Raw genomic sequence first — 22,744 nt, 5'->3', positions numbered from 1 at the left:
AAGTTTTTTGGGGGAGAGAGTGAGCAGGGGTGGAATTTGGGCCGGGGCCGAGGGCGCCCCCTGGTGGCGACAGGTGGCCGCTCACGCCGCCGATGGCGCCTTCGCAGAGCTGGGCGCCGGAGAGGGCCGAGGGCGGACGGTCCCCCTGACTGCACGCACGGTGCACGGAGAGCGGAGAGCGGGGCTCGAGGCCCGATCTGGCTCCGGGAGCTGCGGGAGCGGGGAGCTTGTTGCGTGGCTGGGTCTGACCGTCCTCGGGCCGTCCAGCTTTGCCTGCCAAGGCCTGGCACACAGGACTCAGGGGATGTCTTGTCACATCAGGCCTCGCAAGTGGCACTCTGGCTCTGGCTTTGCCGCTGTGGGAGCTTGGTCCGCCCCTTGACCTCTCTAAGCCTCAGTTTCTTCAACTCCAAACTGGCGGGTGAGGTGGTAAATGAGGAAATATAAGTTCCCTTCCACAGCTGGCATCCTCGGAATGTCTCGCTCGCCCATTCCATCCGTGGCAGACTGTCCCCAAATATCTGCTGGAGGAGTCTACACCTGTCCTGTGGAACTCAGGCATGGCCACATGGCTTGCTTTGGCCAATGGCACGAGGGTGAGAGTGACAGGTGTCACTTCTGGGTGGAAGCCTACAGGGCTGGGGAGTGGCTCTGGGTCGATGGCAGAGGCATCAAGAGGGGCCACCCTCTGCCAAGTGCCCAGTGCGACTCTGAGGAGCAGAAGGCCCGGCCAACCCTGGGTGAACGGGTAGTGTGAGCAGACTAGCTTTGTGGTTGTAGACCACAGAGATTTGGGGCTGGGTGTCACCGCAGCAAAGCCTAGCCCGTCCTGACTGTACCACCATTTGTCCTCCCTGCCCACTTCGCCTCACTTCCTGTCCAGCCAGGTTTAGCTTCCTTGTCGCACTGAATGGTCAGACTGTTCTTGAGTTTTCACTTGTTTTCTGACTGCTATGGCCCCCAAAGATGTCCACATCCTAATTCGCAGAACCTGTGACTGTGACCTTACATGGCGAAAGGGACTTTGCAGGTGTGATTAAGCTAAAGACCTTGAGATGGGGCGATCATCCTGGACTTACTGGGTGTGGCCTGATGTCATCACAAGGGTCCTGATAAGTGAAAGAGGGAGGCAGGAGAACTCGAGTCAGAGAAAGAGATGTGTCAACAGAGTCAGAGTGAAGCCATGTTGAGAGACTCAACCCGCCATTGCTGGCTTTGAAGACAGGGGACGCGGCCCTGCGCCGAGGAGTGCCCGTGGCCTGTAGAGGCTGGTACAGGCAAGAAATGGATTCTGCCCTAGGGCTTCCAGAAGGAGGAACAGCCCTGCCAACATCTGGGCTTTAGCTTAAGGAAAGCCATTTCAGACTTCTGACCTCCAGAACTGTAAGATAATAAAAGCTGAACTGCTAAATTTGTGGCAGTTTGCCACGGCGCTGACAGGAAATGAACATGCTTCTCAGTCACCGGAACACCAGCTCCAGGAGGCTAGGCCTTGTCTTGTCCCTGGCTGTGTCCCCTAGCACCTATAACAGTGTCTGACTCAGGGTGGGCACTCGGTCAGTATTTGTTGACTGACTGGATGGATGACTAGGGTAGGAGATCCTGTCCCCTGGCCAGGGATGACCTGAGTAGACCAGAAGGGGGCACCTGACCCCGGCTGGCCAGTAAGATGTCCTCCCCTGCAGACTGGGCCGGTGGTACATAGACCTGCCACGCCTGGCTCTGGCTGTGTTAGAGCAACAGGAGGGCCAATGGGAAGGACCCCAAGGCAGCTCGCACAATCCAGGATGGAGCTGTCCAGCCAGGCTGGGGCTGCCCAGGGATTTCCCTCCGACTCCTCTCACTGCGTCTTGTGTCTGGTCCAGGGGAGGTAATGTACTCGCCCGACCTTAACCAAGTACTGACAAGAGGCTGCCCCTTCCCACGTTGGGGTGGGGAGCGTATCCTTGTGGGGAAGAGATTTTGAGCAGCAGCCCGCTCTGGACAAAACCAACCTCTAATTAATCCCCAGCAATCATTAAGCACATCCTGGGTGCCCATCACTGAGTCAACCCAGTGAGGTTGGAACTTTGAGCCCCATTTTACAGATGGGGAAACTGAGGTTCAGAGGGTTCAAGAAGCTCTCCTGAGGTCACACAACTAGAAAGATTTGAATGAAGCAGAGAGGCAGAGATACAAGACCCAAGAGATCATGTGGCCCAAGGAAAAAGGACCCGCCCTGTTTCCTGCCTGGCCAAGTCCTGGGACACCTAGATGTGTGTCCTGCCCTGTCTTCTGCAAGGTATCTCAGTAGCCTTCCAGAAAATTCCCTTTTATCCTAAGATAGCATGAGTGAGATTCTGGCATCAAAAAGGATTCTAAAGCCTGGTGTGCTGGAGTAGCTCACACTGGTCATGGCAGCTGATGGTTAAAAATTCAGGAATTCTGGCCGCTGGGCACGGTGGCTCACACCTGTAATCCTAGCACTCCGGGAGGCCGAGGCGGGAGGATCACTTGAGCTCAGGAGTTCGAGACCAGCCTGAGCAAGAGTGAGACCCCGTCTCTACTGAAAATAGAAAAAATTAGCACAGATTCTGAGGCCACACACGGCAGGGAAACCAAAGCACAAGAGCTGCAGTGGGGTACCCCAGAAGAGACAAGAGGCCCTGTCTGGAGATTCTCAGAGTCCCTTTCATCTGTTTCACAAGACTGTCGTACTGGAGCTACCCACCAGGCTGCTGAATCTCCGAAGTAAAAAGGCCGAGAATAGACCAGAAGTTGCCATCCCTTTCTCCCCTCAGAGGCATAGTCAGGGTTGGGCAGAGAGTTTATTGGAAGCCATGGGGACCATGAGGGGAAAGTTCCAGGTATCTGGTGTCTGTTGGGGTCCAAGATGGAGCGGGTGGCGTGCAGGCATCAGTCCCCCATGGGCAGCCACAGGGCCTTGGTGCGTGCTGCCCGCAGCCCCAGCTCTGGGCCTGCGCCTTCGGCCTCCTGCTCCCAGGCCCGTGGGAGGCCCCTGCTCACCCACACCGGCTTGAGGTTCCCTGCTGATGCCCACTCCACAAACTGGGAGCCCTGGGAGGGGGAGGGGCAGATTAGCGCTGCCACCAGCCTGTTTGCTGCGCGGCTGCCTCCTGTGCAATGAGGACTCTTACTGAGGAGCGGCCCAAGGCCCGACTTGGGCTCCGTAGCTATGGTGCTCAGCTCTCAGCAAGCAAACGTTCCAGATGCTGAGGGAAAAGAGGTTGACCCTGTGGCTGGGGAATTTCCTGTCCCTTAATAGCCCATGTGCAATGGAATGGGGCCCAGGGAGTTCCCATCTGTTCCTAAGAGGAGACTGTGGGCCTGTGACTCTGTTGCTAGGGTGTGGTCCTTAGCAACAGGTTGTCCACCAAGATTAGGTCTTTGGGCTGACGGGCTCTCAGGCCCTTGTTCCCAAGATCTTCCTTAGCAACTGGGGCTCCAGAGGGGCAGGGCCATGTTTCCAGAAAAGGAGGAGACCCTTGGTGAAGTTTAAGGTGCTAAAGATGGTGACACAAGGGGTACCTGGGCAGATCCGAAATACCACAGGGCCTGGACGTCCTGGTGCAAGGCCAGGCAGCGGGTCAGGTGGTCCCGGTCTCCTGTCACCACGTTCACCAGGCCCGCCGGGAACAGGGTGGCCATGTCCTAGGGGGTGAGAGGGTTGGGAGGGCAGGGGGACAGCATGAGGAGTGAGCATCTGGGGAGTGGCCGTGGGGCCCTGGAAGGGATGGGCTTGGGGTCATGGACTGGTGAAGGCTCCGGCCTGGAAGGAATGGGCAGCGGGTCCCCGAAGATAAAGGCCTGTGTACTGGGACTGCGGTCACCATGGTTACCAAGGAGGGTAGGGTGAGAGCCAAGCTCCTGCAGGTGTCGGGACATCTTTCATCTGCTGCCCCAGGGCTCTGGGGGCAGCAACAGGTGGCAGGCAGGCAGGGGACTGTACCTGGCAGACCTCCAAGGCCAGCAGGGGACAGGCTCCGCTGGGCACCATGACTATAGTGTTGCCATGGGCCAGGGCGGGGGCCAGCAGGGACACGAAGGCAAGCAGGGGCCGCTCATCCGGGCACACAATAGCCAGCACACCCAGCGGCTCCCGCAGGCGGAGCACAGGGCCTCTCAGTCCGGCTACCTGCAGGGACAGGCAGGGGGTCAAGGGCAGGGCAGGGGAGACTGACTGCCCCGGCCTTCTCCACTGCCTGCCTGTTTCCCCCTCTCATCCCCATCTTCGCTTCCCCATAACAGCTCCAATAATAATATAACCAGGTGATGGTTCAGAGCACAGAACTCGGGAGCCAGACGGCCTGGGTTCAAGACTCAGCTCAGCCACTCACCAGCTGTGTGACCTTGTGGGAGTTACTTAACCTCTCTGGGCTACTGTTTCTCATCTTTGAAATGAGAATAATAAGTGTCTACCTTATAGATTTGTTGTTAGGATGAAATGAGGGAATGTGTGCAGAGGGCTCGAATCCTAGCCCATGGGTTGGTTTGTAGGTGTGTTTCCTACACAAGCTTTACTGAATATAATTGCCATTCACTAAACTGCACACATTTTAAAGGGTACAATTTGATACATTTTGACAATATGTACACATCTGTGAAACTGTCACCACAAGTGAGATAATGATCTTCACCCTATTCCTCCTGTCCCTTGGTAATCCCTCCCTCCTGCCATATTTGAGACCCCTCTGTCCTCAGGCAACCACTGGGCTGCTTTCTCTCACTATAGATGAGTTTATATTTTCTAGGATTTTACAGCTACAGAGTCACATAGTCTGCATTCCTTTTTATCTGGCCTCACATGATTATCTTGTGATTATCCATGGGTGGCATGTTCACTCCTTTTGATTACCGAGTAGGATTCCGGCCTGTGGACGCACCATGTTTTGTTTATCTGTTAACCTACTGCAGGATATTTGGGTTGCTTCCAGTTTGGGACCATTATGAATAATGGTGAACATTATTATTCTGAACGTTTGTACATGTATCTTTTTTTGGTTATATGCTTTCATTTCTCCTTAGGTTAAAACTTAGGAATTAATTTTATCTAGGCAAATACCTAGGAATCGTGGCCGGGTTCCATGGTGAAAGTATGTTTTTCCTTATTTCAGAAACTGCCAAACTGCTTTCCAAAGTGGTTGTGTCATTTCACACTTCCATGGGGGCGTGTGAGAGTTCCAGCTCCTCCACATCCTCACCAACACTTGGTATGATCGGTCTTTTAAATTTTAGACATTTAGGTGCATAGTGATCTCACTGTGTGTGTGTGTGTGTGTGTGTGTGTGTGTGTTTTGAGACAGAATCTTGCTCTGTCACCCAGGCTAGAATGCAGTGGCATCAGCTTAGCTCACAGCAACCTCAAACTCCTGGGCTCAAGTGATTCTCCTGCCTCAGCCTCCTGAGTAGCTGGGACTACAGGTGTGCATCAATACAGCCGACTAATTTTTCTATTTTTAGTAGAGACAGGTCTCACTCTTGCTCAGGCTGATCTCGAACTCCTGAGCTCAAGGGAGCCTCCCACCTTGGCCTTCCAGAGTGCTAGGATCACAGGCGTGAGCCACCGTGTCCAGCCTAGACTCTCTCTTCTGTTCTACTGATTTATTGGACTGACCTTTTGCCAATAACTCACTCTCTTGATTAATATAGCTTTATAGAAAGTTATGGTATGTAGCAGTTAACTTTTCCAGCTTTCTCACCTTAGTTATTCTAGGTCATTTGCATTTCTTTCTTTCGTTCTTTCTTTCTTTCTTTTTTTTTGGGGGGACAAAGTCTCCCTCTGTTGCCTGTGCCATGGCGTCAGCCTAGCTCACAGCAACCTCAAGCTCCTGGGCTCAAGCAATCCTTTTGTCTCAGCCTCCTCGGGGACTACAGACATGCGCCACCATGGCCGGCTAATTTTTTCTACTTATTTTTTAGTTGTCCAGCTAATTTTCTTTATATTTTTAGTAGAGACGGGGTCTCACTCTTGCTCAGGCTGGTCTTGAACTCCTGAGCTCAAACAATCCATGTGCCTCGGCCTCCCGGAGTGCTAGGATTACAGGTGTGAGCCACCAATCTGGGCCGGTCATTTGCATTTCTATATGCATTTTATTATTATTTTTACTTTTTTAGAGACAGGGGTCTCACTCTGTTGTCCAGGGTGGTCTTGAACGCCTTGCCTCAAGTGATCCTCCCAAGTAGCTGAGATTACAGGTATGAGCCACTGCGCCTGGCCCTCATGGCCCTCACGGTGGTTTTGATTTGGATTTTCCTAATGACTAAAGAAACTGAGCATCTTTTCATGTGCTGATTGGTCAGCCATGGACAAACATTTTTTGAGTCCTTGGCTATATGTCAGGCACTAAGTGCTTAACTCATCTGGACTTCACAACTCCACAAGGGTGATACAATTGTAACATTGTACAATGGTATACCATCTATGGAGGGGGACATCAAACTGTCCCCAACGGCTCCTGTGGCATCACAGAGTTGTTGGATCCTTGTGCTCTCTTCGCTGTCCCCACTGTATGCTTCAGGTCCAGCCAGTATGTATATTTAACTGTATGTTATTTATGTAAGTGAAACCAAGTCACATGAAGCAACACTCTGTGCCATGCACTCTATGTTTTCTATCCTATTATCTTTTGTTGAAAAAAAAAAAGAAAGCCAGGTATTCTGCCATGGGCTCCCAGGAAAAAAGAAAGCCAGGTGCATGCAGTGGCACAGGCCTGTAGTCCCAGCTACTCTGGAGGCTGAGACAGGAGGATCGCTTGAGCCCAGGAGTTCGAGGCTGCAGTGAGCTATGATCACACCAGTGTACTCCAGCCTGGGTGACATAGCAAGACCCCCATCTATAGTACAAATAAGTAAATAAGTAAATGTGGTTATGGCCCATTAAATTGATTCTCTGAGGTGGGCTGTGTGCCCACTGTACAGATGAGGAAACTGAGGCACAAAGAAGTGAAACTACTGACAATCATGCAGCCAGGAGCCAGCCGAAGCCCGGCTCATTTCAGAGCCTTTGCCCTCCACCCTGACTGCCTGCCCTGTCTACCTGCCCATGGGCCCTTCTCACCTGCAGGGTTTGGCCTTGGGCCTGGGCCTGGGCCCCCCAGGCCCGAAGTCGTCTCACGCTCAGCTCCACCTCAGCCTTGGCAGCCTTGAGCTCCACTCCCTGCCTCTCCAGCCTCGAGGCCAGGGTGGACTCCCGGCGCTCCATTGCGGCTGCCAGGGCCCACAGCAGGGCTGTTCGGGCCCCCGGCGACTGGCCCGCCCAGCTGTGGGCACACAACGCACACGGGGCTGTGTCCTGGCTCCTCCCAGATACCACACTCTGTCCACAGCCCTACCCTAGGGGCCCAGGTCCCCAGCCCACCAACCACTAGGGGTCCCAGACTATCCTCTCTGCCACCCCATAACCCCAGATTTTCCCATGTGACAGTCTTACCCAGAGGTAGCCTGGTGAGCAGCCTCCACAGCACCTCGGATATCCTTGGCTCCACCCTCAGCCACGTAGCCATGGAGGTTGCCAAATGCATCCTGGATGGGCCTGGAGCTCCGGGCCCCGGGAGCCTGGAAACGGCCTCCAACGAAGAGCCCATAGGGGGGTGCTGGGCTGCAGTGGGGTGAGGCAGGAGGGGGTCCTGGGGCCTGAGTCCTGGGTCCTGCTCAGACCCTATATTCCACTCCATTGGATGGACCACCTCAGCTCCCATGAGCCTCTGGGGGATCCCAAACTCCCATTCCCATGAGCCTCTGGGGACCTCAAACTCCTGCTCCCATGAACCTTTGGGGTACCCTAAACTCCTGCTCCCATAAGCCTCTGGGGGACTCCAAACTCCTGCTCCCATGAGCCTTTGGAGAGCACAGACCTTCATGTTGCAGAACTGAGAGTCTTACCAGGCCTGGGATGGGGACTGTAGGAGGCCTTGAGACCAGGAGTACAATACTCGGCAAGACCAGGACCCCACGAGATGGCTTGAACCAACGTCCCTCCAACCCTCCCATCCACGGGGGAAACTGACATAACTTCTTCCACATCCCCAGACCACCTGGCCCCTGGGACAACTCACGTGGGCCCTGTTTCAGGCCCAGCCGGCAGGGTTGAGGGCACAGTGAGGCCAAATGTATCATAGTTCAGGTTCTTGGAAAGGTAGGACAGCCGGGCAGGGGTCTCTGAGGGCCGCAGGTACTCATACAGCCCCTGTGCGAGGGACGGTGTCAAGAGGAAGCAAGGTGGGGACAAGGTGGGACACAAGTGTCAAGGGGGCGCGGGTGGGGATGGGAAGGGGGCGCGCTCACATCCGGGCCCCCGTGCCAGGACGACCCACTCTCCTTGCAGCCCCCTGTGGGCACTGCAGGGTCTCTGAGGCCGTGGCTGTTGATCCAGACTGTGCCCATCTGAAGCCTGTGAGGGGAAACAGAGACATCAGAGAGAGGAAAACAGAAAGGGCGAGGTGAGCAAAAGAAAGGGGGAGAGAGACAGACCCAGGAGAAGGGAGACAGGGGACATTGGAACTGAGGGAAAGGGTGGGAGCTTCGGCCGTGCCCACAGGCCGCCCTTTGTGCCCCAGTGGCACCGACTGACCCGTAGCCCAGCTCCAGCGCCTGCCCCAGCCTCTCGCTCCACACGCTGGCGCTGCCCCCCCGGGGCGTCCCGTTGGCCAAGGCCAGTGCCTCCTTGGCTGTGCGGAAAGGGGAAGCCACGACCACAGGCCATGGCGCCTGCAAGGGGTGATGGGAGCTCAGTGGGCCTGGCCAGCTCCTCCCGCCAGTACCCTGCCCATCGGGGATGGGCCTGCAGCAGTCAGCAGCCCCCACCCCCAGGTCACACGGTCACGGTCATCCCAGGGGCTTCTGTGGGTCTGGTGGTGCTGCCCCCCCGCTGGCTGAGGATGGCCGGATGGACTAGGATCCTGTGGACCCTAAGGGGCTCACCTCTGCCTGGGCACACGGGGAGGCTGGGGGCAGGTCAGAGACCAAGGTTGGGGGATAGAATGGGCTGTCTAAGGGCACATCGCCGGCCTGGAACACCTAGGAAGGGAGAGAACTAGATCTAGAAGTCTCCCTCCAGTCCCCTTCTACTCAGACCCAGGAGTCCAGGCCCCCAGCCCCTCCTCCCTCAGACCCAATAATCCCTGCCTCCGGCCCCCCTCTCCCAGACCTATAAATTGGAGCCCCCTGTCCCCTCCTCCCTCAGACCCAATAATCCCTGCCTCCAGCCCCTGCTCTCCCAGACCTACAAATTGGAGCCCCCTGTCCCCTCGTCCCTCAGACCCAGGAGGGAGGTCTCTAGGTCCCTCCTTTGCCATCACCCCAGAGACTCTGCCCCCTGGCTCACCTGCGCACCCTGGCTCTGGGCCTCACGCACATAGCGCTGGGCCAGGTCACGAGCGGCAGCCCCTCGGGCCCCCATGTCCACGGCCCCATCCAGCCCTCGGCCACTCCGAAGCCGCCCCATCCGCGCCTGGAGCCGCCTCATGGTTTCCTCCCACACAGACTCCTGGACGAGGAGCCTGAGGCCCCCCTGTTAGGAAAAGGCACATCAGGGTGGGCAAACCCAGGGCCGATGTGGGGAAGACAGGTCCCCACAGAGGGCTGAGACTCAGGGACAGAGGAGGGTCATGAGGTGGCCGAGGACCAAACCCAGGGCAGAATGTGGAGTCACAGAAAGTTGATAACTTGAAGAATGAAGATAGAGATTGGAAAACTTGGGACATGGACACTCAGGAAAAAAACAAAAAACAAAACAGAGTCCCAAAGAACAAGGGACACAGAGCCCCAGACAGTGCAAGGGCAGGAGAGCGGGGACATGGAGATTTAGAAACTTGAGGTGAGGAGCCCTGGACATGCAATGAGTAAAGCAGAGTTTTAGGACCCAGAGAACTGAAAACTAAAATGAAAGGGAACTCAGGAGACCCCAGGGTCTGGAGACAGCCACAGGCAGCCCCCAGGATGAGGGGACACAAGTACACGGGTCTCACCGGGCTTCGGTCGGACCAGGCTGCGTCCACCACGCCCTCCACGGCCGAGTCCACGTCCGCCGCGTCGCTCAGCAGCAGCAGCGCCTCCGCCCCCAGAGCCAGGCCCAGCTCGGCCCCCTCGCCTGCCAGGGCCCGCCGAAGGGCACGTCCTTCCTGAGGGACCCCCTCCCAGGTTCAGCTGCTGGAGGAGCCACTGGGACCCCAGCTGCGTCCCGCTCCACTCCCAGCCCTGAAGATACCTCGAGGGCTCCACAGAAGGCCACCTTCTGGACTCCAGGCTGGGAGGCCAGGACGGCCCCCAGGGAGGCAGGGCCACTGATCACGTTGATTATTCCTGGGAATGTGCCTAGCTCCCCTGCCAGCTGGGCCAGGAGGAGGGGTGTCGGGGAGGCAGGGGGCACAAGGGCCACCACAGTGCAGCCTGGGGAAGGGGGGTAGCTCAAAGACCCAAGAGTCAGGTCCCCAGCCCCTCCTCCCTCAGACCCAGGGGTCTGGGACCTTCCAGCCCCTCCTCCCTGAGACCTAGGGGTCTGGGACCCCCCAGCCCCTCCTCCCTCAGACCCAGGGGTCCAGGCTCCCTTGATCCCTCCTACCTTAGACCCAGTGGTCCGGATCCCCAGCCTCCTCCTCTTTCAGACCCAGGGGTCCAGGCCCCCAGCCCCTCCTCCCTCAGACCCAGGGATCCGGGTCCCCAGCCCCTCCTCTCTCAGACCCAGGGATCCGGGCTCCCTGGATCCCTCCTCCCTTAGACCTACAGGTCTGGCCCTGGTCCCTCTCCCTCAGACCCAGAGGTCCAGGTCCCCAGCCCCTCCTTTCTCAGACCCAAGAGTTGGGTCTCAGCCCTTCATTTACCCACAGCCAGGGCGGGGCAAATCCTCCACATCATCTCAAGGAAGGAGAACGTGGATGGCAGGATGAGGCCAATTACTCCTGCGTGGAAAACAATGAGGTGACTGAGCTGGCACTGCCGGGTCATGCAGGAGGAAGGGGCCGGGGGCCGGGACTGCAGGTGCTCACCCATGGGCTCCCAGCCTGCCAGCGCCTCCTCCTGGGTGTGTGCCTGGACCGCATGGTAGTGCAGCAGCTGCTGGGCCAGCTGGACATCCCCGTCTCGAACCTCTCGAACAGCTCGTCCAGTAACCAGGGATTCCAGGGTCCACAGCAGCCGCTGGTGCTTCTGGATCACCTTGGCCAGCCTGAGGACAAAGCAAGGGGATGGTCACATCCCAATGCCCAATACCTGGTAAGAGTCCTGCACTGCACCCATACACCCGGACTACAACCTCCATGAACCCCTGGGGCATCCCCACCACTTACCAGGGCGCAAAGGGCACCAAAGATTTATGGGCAGTGCAGTTGGGGAAACACAAACCCTGAGGATGCTGTGTAAGGGTCTTGGCCACTGGTAAACCCCCAAAGATTCTGGGAAATTGAGTCTTAGCTCTAATCTCAATTTCATTTTGGGAAATGGAATCTTTGTCACTAGCTGCTCCCAAAGCAGCTAGAAAACGGGTTTTGGAGCTTCACTAGCCCCAGTGAATTGCTGAGAGATGGAGCCCCATAAGCCCCAAGGATATTCTGGGAAATAGAGGCTTTGTCACTGTGAATAGTGGGAACTGGGTGTTTTGGCTCCTACTGCATACTGGGAATATGAGCCTTACTTGCCAATTAATTCAGTGGCTCTCGGGAAATAGTCTTTGTTTTCATGGTGTCAAGTCGATGCTGGGGATGAAGTCCCTCCCCCACTCCCACCCACAGCTCAGCGGCATCACCTAGTCAGGTGCTGGGCACGGACGGCCCCAGGGAGTCGGCTCCAGCTCTCAAATGCGGTCCTGGCTGCCTCCACGGCTGCAGCCACATCCTCGGCCTGTGCCTGCAGGCAACTGGCTAAGTTCTCTCCTGGGGAGAAAAGTGGGGGCTCATGTCAGAACTGCAGGAGCCTGCGAGCGGCCCTTGGCAGTAAAGCTGGTCTCCAGCCCCACTCCGGGTCTCAGTGTTGTCATTGGTCTTTGTGCTGATGGCCTTCCACGGGCAAGGAAGGGATTTTTGTGGACAGCAACTGCAAAAAGCCTCCATAGGGACTAGGAATCACAAGTGGGATGACAGTTATCAGCAGGAACCAGAAATCTCTGCGCCCCCCAGTACCACCTGCTTCCTGCCCTCAGGGACCCCACCAAAGGGAATGGGTGTGGCTGGTGGGTCGGGCTAGAGGGCACAGATGTCTCCCCTCCCCCAGTGACTAGGGGACATCTCCTACCTGTGATGGGATCCTGGCATGGCACTGAATTCCTGTGTTCTGGCTTTGACCACTTCCCATTTATATGGTGGCCCAAGAGCCGGTCCTGGGTGTCCAGCCAGGCCTGGGGGAGGAGGAGGCAGGTTGGAAAAGGGTCTGGGAAGGGCTGGGGCAGCTCAATCCCTACCCAGAATCCTCTGGGAGGGAACACTTGTCCCCCTTTGCCCCATCAACTAATTCTTTTCTTCTCATTATCTTAAAAAAAAAAAGTGGTAAAATACACATAACGTAAAAGTCACCATTTTAGCCATTTTATTTATTTATTTTTTTTGAGACAGGGTCTCACTCTGTTGCCCAGGCTAGAGTGCCGTGGCATCAGCCTAGCTCACAGCAACCTCAAACTCCTGGGCTCAAGCAATCCTCCTGCCTCAGCATCCCCAGTAGCTGGGACTACAGGCATGCGCCACCATGCCTGGCTAATTTTTATATATATATTTTTAGTTGTCCATATAATTTCTTTCTATTTTCAGTAGAGATGGGGTCTCACTCTTGCTCAGGCTGGTCTCAAACTTGTGGCCTCGAGTGATCCTCCTGCCTCAGCCTCCCAGAATGCTAGGATTACAGGTGTGAGCCACTGCGCCCGGCCCATTTTAGCCCTTTTAAAGTGTAAAATTCAGTGGTATTTAGTGCATTCACAATGTCGTGCAACCATCACCACTATCTAGTTCTAGAACATTTTCATCACACCAAAAGGAAACCCTAAACCCACTAAGCAGTCACTGCCCTCTCTCCCTTCCTCCCAGCCCCTGGCAACCACTCATCTGCTTTCAGTCTCTAGATTTTTGCCTGTTCTGGATAATTCATATAAAGATGGTCACATAATATGTGATCTCTCTGTGACTGGCTTCTTTCACTTAGCATAACGTTTGCAAGGTCTATCCACACTGTAACAGACATCAGAACCTCATTTCTTTTTATGTCTGAAAAATATTTCATTGCACAGATCTACCACATTGTGTTTATGCATTCCTGCGTTGGTGGGCATTTGGGGTATTTATGCCTTTGCCATTGTGAGTAGTGCTGCTATGAGTACTCACGTACAAAATTTTCTTTGGACATATGTTTTCATTTCCTTTGGGGTCTATACCTAGGAGTGGAATTCCTGGATAGTATGGTAACTCTTTGTATAATTTACTGCTGTTTCCTACAGTAGCTGCACCATTTTACATTCCTGCCAGCAACACATGGGGGATGTCTTATTGACTTTTAAACATGGAGAATGTCAACAAAAGAGTAATGAAAACCGACTGTGCACGGTGGCTCAATCCTGTAATCCTAGCCTGTAATTTTAGCACTTTGGGAAGCCAAATCAGGAGGATTGCTTGAGGCCAGGAGTTTAAAGACCGGCCTGAACAATGTAGCGAGACCCTGTTTCTACAAAAGACAGAAAAATTAGCTGGCATGGTGGTGCGTGCCTATAGTGCTAGCTACTCGGGAGGCCGAGGCAGGAGAATCGCTTGAGCCCAGGACTGTGAGGTTGTAGTGAGCTATGATGATGCCACTGCACTCCAGCCTGGGCAATAGAGTGAGACCCTGTCTCAAAAAAAAAAAAAAAAAAAAAAACAAAACAAAACAACGATGAGTGAAACCCTTTTCCTGCATGGAGAGATGGTGAATGAACGTAGGTTAAGTGTCTATTTCCCTGGAAACCTGACATAATTCAGCTGTGTTATTAAGTGACATTGGGCGCAGATTGGTCCATGACCTGGAATGGGAAGGCTGGAGATGCACCATGAACACCCAGCAGGGGCCGGGCACAGTGGCTCAGGCCCATAATCCTAGCACTCTGGGAGGCTGAGGTGGGAGGATCGCTTGAGGTCAGGAGTTCGAGAGCAGCCTGAGCAAGAGCAAGACCTCGTCTCTTAAAAAAAAAAAAAAAAAAGAAAGAATAAAAAGGGGTGAGGGGCAGAGGGCTCTGCATTCTCGTAACTGCGATGTCCCTGGCCAGCACCCTGGAAGCAATGACCATGAGACTATTTCTAGTGGTAACTTTTTCTTTGGATGTGGGGCTTCTAAGCCAGGGGGCTCCCACACCCACCCACGTGATCTTGTTCTCTCCTATCTCAGCTGTCATCACTTGGGGGGGCAGTGGGGATCCCCACAGAAGACAGAGGCCTGATGCTGCCTGGCAGGTGCGGCCTATTTGGCTGTGACACGTCTAAGTGAGTCCAAGGCATGGTGCACACGTGTTGCAGAGGGGTAGCCTGTGGTGGAGTCCCTGGAGTTAGGGGCCAGGTCAGCCTGGGTCTGAATCCTGGCTCCGGGACTTCTCTGATGTGCACCCTTAGCCAGGGATTTAGAGACTCAGTGCCTCTGCTAAGCCATCTGGAATTTGGGGCTAACCATGGTCTCTCCCTACGTCACAGGGCTGTGGTGAGGATTCAGTGAATCAATGCAGATCACATGCTCAGAGCAGCACTCCTATAAAACTTGCTATTAATTTTATTGCGTCTCACATCTGCTCCACATTTCCTTTTCTCCCTGGTCACGTCTCCTCTGTTGCTAAATCGAGGCATATTTTCCACTTTCTCCTTCACAGACTCTCTTAGCATCCCTGACAAATTTTCCCTTCCCCTGCCAACTGGCCCTTCTTGTTTCTCTTTAAAGCAAAAAAGGTCACTCAGAAGTTTCAAACTCAAATGCTCATGGGGAAAGAGAGATTTTTGAAACAGGGATACTAGAACATGAACTGGACATTAGATGATATTAAAGAATGACTGTTCATGTTAAGTGTGATAACAACATGGTAGTTCTGTAATAAAATAAGTCGCTTTCTGTTGTAATCCCAGCACTTTGGGAGGCGGAGGAGGCAGGAGGAGGGTTGCTGGAGACCAGTTTGAGACCAGCCTGGCAACATAGTGAGACCCCAGTCTCTACAAAAGATAAAAAAAATTATCAGGGTGTGGTGGCACGTGCCTGTCGTCCCAGCTACTGGGGAGGCTAAGGCAGGAGGATGGCCTGAGCGTAGGCAGGCATTCGAGGTTGCAGTGAGCTATGATTGCGCCACTGTACTCCAGCCTTGGGCAACAGAGTGAGACTCTGTCTCTAAAAAAAAAAAAAAAAAAAAGACAGGATTTAAATATTTATGAGAAAATAATATGACATCTGGGATTTGTTTAAATTACCCCCCTGAAAAAAAAAAAAAGAGAAGAAAAAGAAAAAGAAAAGAGGGGAAATAACATTGAACCAAATGTTGATGATTATTGAAGCTGAGTGATGGCTACATGGGAGTTCATAATAAACATGAATGACTCTGTGGAAGTTGGAAAAATTTCCTCCAAAACAAAAACAAAACCCCAAAAGCATGTCCACAGGATCCTGGCAGGCCATACGCGTGAGAAGAGGCCTGATGGAGACTGGGAGCCTAAGAACAGACAGTCACTATTGGTTCCAGATGATTTTTGTCAGGGAATTCAAGCCAAAGGTTGTCAGATGTTGGAATTTTCTTTGCAAGAGAAGCTGGATGTTTACATGGTATCAATCCAGTAATTCACATTTTCAAAAATAAAATTCAGGCCAAAGAAAACATGTTTGTTGGTTGAGTCTAGCCCGTAGGCTGTAAAGTTGAGAATTTTGCTGGTGGGGAAGAGTCCGTGGGTCTGGAATCCAGGGGCTAGAGTCCAAATCTCAGCTTCACTTCTCTTTTTATTTTTACTTTTTAGAGTCACGATTTTACTGCTGCTCAGGATGGAGTACAGTGGTGTGATCGTAGCTCACTGCAACCTCAAACTCCTGGGCCCAAGTGATCCTTCTGCCTCAGCCTTCCAAGTAGCTAGGACTATAAATGCACACTACCACGCTGGCTAATTTTAAAATTTTTTTTTGTAGAGTAGTGGTCTGGCTATGTTGCCCAGGCTGGTCTTGAACTCTAGGCCTCAAGAGATCCTCCTGCTTCCTCGGCCTCGAAAAGTGCTGGGATTACAGGTGTGAGCCACTGTGCCCGGCTAGCTTGACTTCTTTTAAAGTGTATGGATAGTGGGCAAATGACCTACCTTTTCAAGCCTCTGTGTGCTATCACTAAAATAATGACAATAATTCCTCTCAGTTCGGGGGATTTAATGACATCATGTCATGGAGGCTGGCACATAGAAGGCATCCAATAAATATAAGCTATTATCACAGTATTGCTATTTTAGGACATTTCATCTCTAACCACCCTCCAAGTATGAGGATTCTCTGTACTTTGTCTCAAAACCTTTTATCTGAGTCTACAATATATCACTAGTCACTCCCACAAGTTCAATTATCTTTCTACATTGGCAACTCCCATGTCTCTGTCTCCAGCTCAGCTGTTGATCCTGAGGCATAGGCCCAAGTGGCATTTGATTACTGCACACTGCTAGGACTGTCCACAGGTCTCTCACACTCTCACCGTGTCACTATGGAGCTCGGCGTCTTTCCTCCAGTGTTCCTACTGGGTTCACTATGCGGGGACAACCACCCAGTCACAGACTCAGACCCCAGGGCCAGCCCTTGCCTTCAGTCCCCTAAACCCTATTCCCTATGCCCTCCTCTCCAAATGCACAGCCTGTGCCAGGCTCCAGGCTCAGCTCCTTCCACAGGGACCACTGCACTCGCCTCCACTCCTGCCCTTCCCCTTCAAAGAACCCTAACTCCTTGTGCTGGGTGCCGGAGGACCCTGGGGGATCAGCAGAGACCCATGAGGGAATTCTGAGAGGCTCTGGGAAATGACAGAAAATTCAAGACGCCCTACTTATGAACAGGAACCCCGAGACTGTTCCAGGGGCCCCCTGTGGGGCCATAGGAGTCCTAGGGAGGTTCTGAGGATCCCCGAGGGATCAGGGGAGCCTCATGAGGATTATAGGGGGTCCTGAAGAATTCTGGAGATTCTCTGGGGCATTCTGAGAGCCAGAGGAATCACGGGAGCCCCACGAGGTATTCGGGCCCCTAATTACGGGAAGTTCTGTCGCATTCTGGGATTCTGAGAGTTCCCATGAGATCACATGAGCCTCACAAGTTTTGAAGGCCCTGAGGAATCAATGGGGACTCTGCAGAAGCTCTGAAGGTCTCCGGGTGATCGAGTCCCCTACAGGAATTCTGAGTCCTGGGGGGATCCCAGGAGGGTCTGAGGGGCCCTGAGGAATCAATCACAAAGGGCCACTTGGCGGGGTTCTCAGACATCACAGAAACATCCCGGGGAGTTCAAGATCGAGGAGCAAAAGAACTACTAGGGATGATGGGGCTAACAGGCAGCAGCAGCGAAGGCTCCAGAAAACGTCCCCCAGGGCCGACTCCTAACGGGCGGCGGGAATCTCGAGAGCTGAGCGGGGCGGAGTTGCGGAGCCGCCGCGGTGGATGACGGGAGTCCCCGCGCAAAACTGGACCCCCCTGGCCTGGGGAAGGGAGCGGGTAGCACTCGCCAGGCAGGCTCTCACCAGTGCGCATGCGTGGCTCTCCGGCGCAGGTCCGTACTCCAGCGTGGCGAAGATCTCGCGCGCGCGGGGCCCTGCACGCGTCGCAGCCATCGCCCGCCCGGACCGCTTTCCACGGAGGACTTCGGGGAACTCTGCCCAAAGGAACCGTGCGGTCCGAAGGGTGACACCGCCCCCTCCAGCCCAAAGGGGCGGGACCAACGGGAAGGGGGCGGGGCTACGGTAACTATAGGACGTGGCCCCGGCCACTCTCCCGGTTTAGGACCAGAAAAACCCACCCATAGGCGGGTAATGTCGTTTGGAGCATGCGTACTCCTCAAAGCGGGGAGGAAGAGGAGACCCAAAATGTGTGGGTTCTGAATTGAGAAGGTTGGACGTATTGGTGTGTCTTCCCACTACCTTATATTGGGGACAGGAAGTGCACCTTTTAGTCAGAATTACATTTACTAGGAATCCGGATCTAGATTTTGGATGAAGTGATAGTTCAAAAATAAGGGAGTCTTTCATCTGTAAAACGAGAGAGTTGGGGGAAAAAAGGGAGTCTTTTAGGATGGACATTGAGATTAAGGTTTTGAAATTGTGACATGTGGCATCCCTGACTGCACAGTAACCTGGCCTGCAGTGGTTGTCAGAAAAGGAGGTGTGGCTTTAATCGACACAGGAAGTGTGGCATATAGTAATTAGGCTAAGGATGTAGTTTTGATTGGTTGAGGGGAGGAGGCGTGGCTTGTCGGTAACTCACTGCCGGCTGGTGAATGAGCGTTGGGGTACGCGGAAGTGTGGCCTACTCCAGTGCCATGGTTACAGAGAGACCGGAAGTGTGGCTTTCATTTACACATTTGGCACGTAGGACAGAGGGTGCATCTAGTAATGTGAATTCCCAACGGATCTGACGACGGTGTCTGGTGAGGGATGGAATTGTAGTCTCAGCCTAAGGTCTCACAGAATAGTGGGTATCGGAGTCGATTGAGGGCTAGGAGCAGGCACCCGAGTTCGGATCCTGGGAAAGTTCCCTACATCGAGGGTGCTGAGGACGCCTACGTCTCTTTCCCAAGGCCATGGCGAACTCGCAGCTACTGGCACCGGAGTTAAGCGAGGCAGAGACGATGGGTGCTGAGACGGCGCGATTCGAGGAGCTGCTGCTGCAGGTGCAAAGTGACCGAACTCCTGGATCCTTGGGTATTCGGGATTTTGGGGGGGGGGGGTGCTCAAAAAAAAAAAAAAAAAAGGGGGGGGGGGACTATAGTTCCCAGAATGCACTAGGGCGGCAACAAGGCTTATGGGAATTGTAGTTGCTTGGCTCCAAGTTTGCTAGGCTCTGAAAGAAATGGGAATAGGGTTGGGCTCCTCAAAGGAGGAAGGGGACCTAGACTGTCTAATTTCTCTCGTTATGTATGTATTTTCGTACATAAGAATTGCCCCCAAAAGTTTGAGGAACCCCTTAAAGGGGGGTCTGATAACACAGACTCTAAACCTGGAGGTGGTCTTCCTTCACACAGGCCTCCAAGGAGCTCCAGCAAGCCCAGACAACCAGACCAGAATCTACACAAATCCAACCTCAGCCTGGTGAGAAAGACAGAAACCCAGAGCGAGAGGGATAGAGTCCCAGACAGAGGGGGCATGGAGACCAAGGGAAGGGAACAGAGAGAGAGGAGGAAGGAAAGATAGAGAATAATGGGGTTTAAAGGCCTGGGGTGGGGGGTGGGGTAAACAGACACCCCGGGACAGTCACCCAGGGACAGTAATCCAAAGAGAAGAGGTGGAGGACAGAGAACAAGAGTGGCTAGGGGGACAGATTGAAAGATAGGAAGAAGGTCAGGAGTTTCAGGGGAGGGAAACAGTCCCAGAAAGAGGGGACTAGAGACTCACAGAGAGGGGTACAGAGCAGAATAGGGAAAGGGGCAGGGACTGGAGAGGATGGGTGGAGATGGAGACTTTTGCAGAGACAGATGGTCAAGACAAACTCACTCCCACCAGGTTTCTGCATAAAGACCAACTCATCGGAAGGGAAGGTTTTCATCAACATCTGCCACTCTGCCTCCATCCCTCCTCCAGCTGACATGACTGAGGATGAGCTTCTTCAAATGCTGGAGGAGGACCAAGCTGGGTTTCGCATCCCCATGAGTCTGGGAGAGCCTCATGCTGAACTGGATGCAAGTCAGTGCCCTAAGAGGACCCAGGAGTCTAGCCCCCTAGGTCCCTTCCTCCCTAGAACCCAAGAATCTAGGGCCGAAAACCCTTTTCCCTCAAGTCTCAGAAATCTGGCCCCCTGATCTGATCCTTTTCTCTGTGGTATATCCCTTGCCTCCTGGGCACCTGGCACCCACGCAGTCCTGTTCTGCCACCTGGCCAGGTTAGCACTTCTCCATGGCCCACTCCAGCGCAGGGGAGGCCTGGCAGAGTGCTCGGTGAGCGTTCGCTGATGTGGCTTTAGTCCTGGGTCTGCCCCTCTCATCCCGGTTACCTCCTCTGCTCTTTCTTCCTGTCCCCATCTCTGCCTTGTCTCACTTCTGTCCCTGTTTCTGTCTCTGTTTCCTTTTTTTTTTTTTTCATTTCACATGTGCCTCTTGAAGGCTCCTGAGACCAAGCTTTAGACAGTGCCCTGGGGAACAAGGACTTAGCAAACCTGGATCCCGCCCTTCAGAAACTCCCTGTCACCAGTGGGGCTGAAGGGGACTGGTGCAGTTTCAATATGGATTCGTGCTGCCCAGCACAGCCCCAGGGGGCTCTCCACCCACACGAAGGGGTCAGGGAAGGCTTCCTGGACAAGACGTCAGATAAGAGTTGAAGGACCAGGAAGAGTTCATCAGACAAAGACAGAGGGTTCTAGGCAGAGGGGTCGGAGGGGCCCAGAGCCAGGGGAGAATGATTGGATCAGGTTGGCCAGCAATCAAGAGTCTAGAGGAGAAATGAACTTCTCTCCAGAGGTGGGAGGGGCAGACCACACCGGCCCCCCAGCGCCAGGGTGCGGGACTCAGGCTTTCGTTTGGGGGCGCTAGGGAGCCAGGGAGAGCTGTGATCAGGCCAGGCACGGAGTCGGCTCTAGTGACCTTGTAGGGATGGACAGAAGAAGGAGAGACTGTGGAGGAGGCTGATCTGAGAGTCCAGAGTGGAAAGTGTGTCGAGCTCTCAATTCCTTAATATCTCTAGGTCTCTGGTCCTTGTAGCTGCTGGCCCTGAATGTTTTTTTCCTTGTCTGTGTCTGGGCTGGGGGAGGGGGGGCTCTCATCCCCTTTCTCTCCCCGCAGAAGGCCAGGGCTGTACCGCCTACGATGTAGCTGTCAACAGCGACTTCTACCGGAGGATGCAGGTTGGGGCGGGACTGTGGGTGAGACCTGGGCAAGGGCCTCGTGCTCCACACCCCTAGCCCCACCGCCTCTCTTCTTCCTCTCTCTCTCCCTCCTAGAACAGCGATTTCTTGCGGGAGCTTGTGGTCACCATCGCCAGGGAGGGCCTTGAGGACAAATACAACCTGCAGCTGAATCCAGGTGAGCGGCGGGGCCTGGGCCGTTGGGAAGGAGTGGAGCCAGATGCGGTTTGGGGGCCACCCTCTGGAGACGTGGGGTAGCTCGGGGTGGGATTTTGTCAGCTCCTGTTCTAGAGGCTGCGATTCCAGGGAGGGGGTGGAGCTTCCCAAAGTGAGGGGGCGGGGCCAGGCTTGGATTCCAGATAAGGGGCGGAGTCTGGACAACCTGGGAGAGGCGGAGCTAGGATCATCTTGAGGGGCGGATTTTACTGAGGCATATCACGGAGGGGCGGGGCTACGGTGGGAGGGCTTCCTGGAGCCAATCTTGGGGGTGTAGTCAGGCCCTGGGCGTCCAGGGAGGGGGCGGAGCCTCTCTTGGGAGGCTCTTGGCTGTGCAAGACCTCCTGAGAGAGCAAAGGGAACCTTGACCTACGTGATCTTTGACTCAGAATGGCGCATGTTGAAGAACCGGACTTTCCTGGGCTCCATCTCTCAGCAGAACATCCGCTCCAAGCAGCGTCCTCGGATCCAGGAGCTGGGGAACCTGGACACGCCCGACTCCAGGAGAGATGAGGAAGGGTGAGCCTTCAGTGGATTCCCTGTCTAATGTCTTCCCAACACTCTTCTGAATCCCTCCCTCAATCCTCCCTCCCTACACTGAGCGATTCCCTGGGGCCCTCGGAACCCAGGAAGGGAAGAAAGAACCCCTGACTGGGAAGGTGTCCTGGGGCAGTAGGCTCGGTTGGAGAGAGAAGGGGAACAGCATGCCAGGCACAGGCAACGAACGACCTGGCAGCTGTCCTCGATTCTGGCCCTTGTTCCTCCTCAGCCCTGAGAAGCCTCACCTGAACCTCTGGCTGGAAGCCCCTGACCTCCTGTTGGCTGAAATTGACCTCCCTAAACTGGTGAGTGCACGCTCGACCGGAGCAGGAGAATGAGGTCTGCAATGGCCAGGGCCTGTCTCTAACGGAGAGTGGGAGAGTGATGAGGGGCTGTTGCCAGACCTGCGTAAGCTGCCTCCTCTGTCCCATGAGCCCAACAGGGCCACCCTCTGGTGCTGTCCTGAGGATGCCCAAGGGATGGTAAGCGCTCACTCATTGAGACTTGTAATTACTGCCCTCCACCTTTTTTCCTGGGAGATTAGACCCTTTAAATACAGTTTTCCCAGCATGTGAGGCTACTATACCTGGTCCATGTTATTATCGTACTGTTGCTGGGGAGGGCGGGCTGATTCCACCACATCCCCAGGACAGAGCACTGGGGCTGTCGCTGGAGATCGGGGAGAACCGCCTGGTGATCCGGGGCCCCCAGCAGCTGTATCACCTGGATGCCTATATCCCCCTGCCGATCAACTCTGATGAGAGCAGGGCAGCCTTCCACCGGAAGAGAAAGGTGCCTGAGGGAAGGGGAAGGGAAGTGGGGGGCCTGGAGTCTTGGGTCGGGGGTGGGGACTGGACTTCTGGGTCATGAATCCTCATTCTCTTTCTTCTGTTGCTTTAGCAATTGATGGTGGCCATGCCCCTTCTGTCCACGCCTTCCTGAGCAGGGTGTCTCCCTGTGCTTCTGGATGTGGAGAACAGGCCGGTGGCTTCCCTAAAATTGAAATAAAAGATTTTTGCCTTTG

At 54.4% G+C, this 22,744-nt stretch overlaps 2 protein-coding genes across 5 annotated transcripts; one reads left to right on the top strand and one right to left on the bottom strand.

The window, feature by feature from the left end:
• Nucleotides 1-2,750: 2,750 nt before the first annotated feature.
• On the bottom strand, nt 2,751-17,850 carry ALDH16A1 (aldehyde dehydrogenase 16 family member A1). Of its 2 annotated transcripts, XM_069458281.1 has the most exons (17): nt 17,658-17,850; nt 12,223-12,325; nt 11,738-11,864; nt 10,983-11,161; nt 10,818-10,895; nt 10,205-10,386; nt 9,966-10,118; nt 9,323-9,508; nt 8,920-9,015; nt 8,570-8,706; nt 8,284-8,389; nt 8,055-8,185; nt 7,430-7,597; nt 7,058-7,259; nt 3,950-4,135; nt 3,529-3,651; nt 2,751-3,057 (listed from the first exon to the last, which is right to left on the bottom strand). In XM_069458281.1, the coding sequence occupies exons 1-17, from the start codon at nt 17,745-17,747 to the stop codon at nt 2,896-2,898; spliced, it is 2,409 nt and encodes an 802-aa protein (XP_069314382.1). In that variant the 5' UTR covers nt 17,748-17,850; the 3' UTR covers nt 2,751-2,895. The 2 variants fall into 2 exon arrangements, with proteins under 2 accessions (XP_069314382.1, XP_069314383.1); XM_069458282.1 differs by lacking the exon at nt 9,966-10,118.
• On the top strand, nt 17,758-22,744 carry PIH1D1 (PIH1 domain containing 1). 3 transcript variants are annotated; one of them, XM_069458285.1, is made up of 9 exons: nt 17,758-17,808; nt 18,710-18,802; nt 19,154-19,220; nt 19,632-19,811; nt 20,903-20,964; nt 21,061-21,142; nt 21,570-21,699; nt 21,950-22,025; nt 22,369-22,614. In XM_069458285.1, the coding sequence occupies exons 2-9, from the start codon at nt 18,713-18,715 to the stop codon at nt 22,588-22,590; spliced, it is 909 nt and encodes a 302-aa protein (XP_069314386.1). In that variant the 5' UTR covers nt 17,758-17,808; nt 18,710-18,712; the 3' UTR covers nt 22,591-22,614. The 3 variants fall into 3 exon arrangements, with proteins under 3 accessions (XP_069314386.1, XP_069314389.1, XP_069314388.1); XM_069458288.1 differs by lacking the exon at nt 17,758-17,808 and adding an exon at nt 22,621-22,744 and having other exon boundaries at nt 18,411-18,802; nt 22,369-22,512; XM_069458287.1 differs by lacking the exon at nt 17,758-17,808 and adding an exon at nt 18,411-18,559.

The sequence above is a fragment of the Eulemur rufifrons genome, chromosome 24, assembly GCF_041146395.1.
Source record: "Eulemur rufifrons isolate Redbay chromosome 24, OSU_ERuf_1, whole genome shotgun sequence".
Classification (NCBI taxonomy): Eukaryota; Metazoa; Chordata; class Mammalia; order Primates; family Lemuridae; genus Eulemur; species Eulemur rufifrons.
Note: the sequence above shows the minus strand (reverse complement) of the source record. Positions and strands in the feature narration are given on the sequence as shown.

What these genes read in the sequence shown, in the direction of transcription:
- ALDH16A1 (XM_069458281.1), bottom strand. Translation starts at nt 17,747, where the DNA reads ATGGCTGCGACGCGTGCAGGGCCCCGCGCGCGCGAGATCTTCGCCACG. An exon ending in TGGCCTTGGAGGTCTGCCAG is followed by an intron (nt 3,652 to 3,949) that starts GTACAGTCCCCT and finishes CTCACCCCCTAG; the next exon opens with GACATGGCCACCCTGTTCCC. An exon ending in GGTATTTCGGATCTGCCCAG is followed by an intron (nt 3,058 to 3,528) that starts GTACCCCTTGTG and finishes TCCCCCTCCCAG; the next exon opens with GGCTCCCAGTTTGTGGAGTG.
- PIH1D1 (XM_069458285.1), top strand. Translation starts at nt 18,713, where the DNA reads ATGGCGAACTCGCAGCTACTGGCACCGGAGTTAAGCGAGGCAGAGACG. An exon ending in ACTTCTACCGGAGGATGCAG is followed by an intron (nt 20,965 to 21,060) that starts GTTGGGGCGGGA and finishes TCTCCCTCCTAG; the next exon opens with AACAGCGATTTCTTGCGGGA. An exon ending in TCCAGGAGAGATGAGGAAGG is followed by an intron (nt 21,700 to 21,949) that starts GTGAGCCTTCAG and finishes GTTCCTCCTCAG; the next exon opens with CCCTGAGAAGCCTCACCTGA.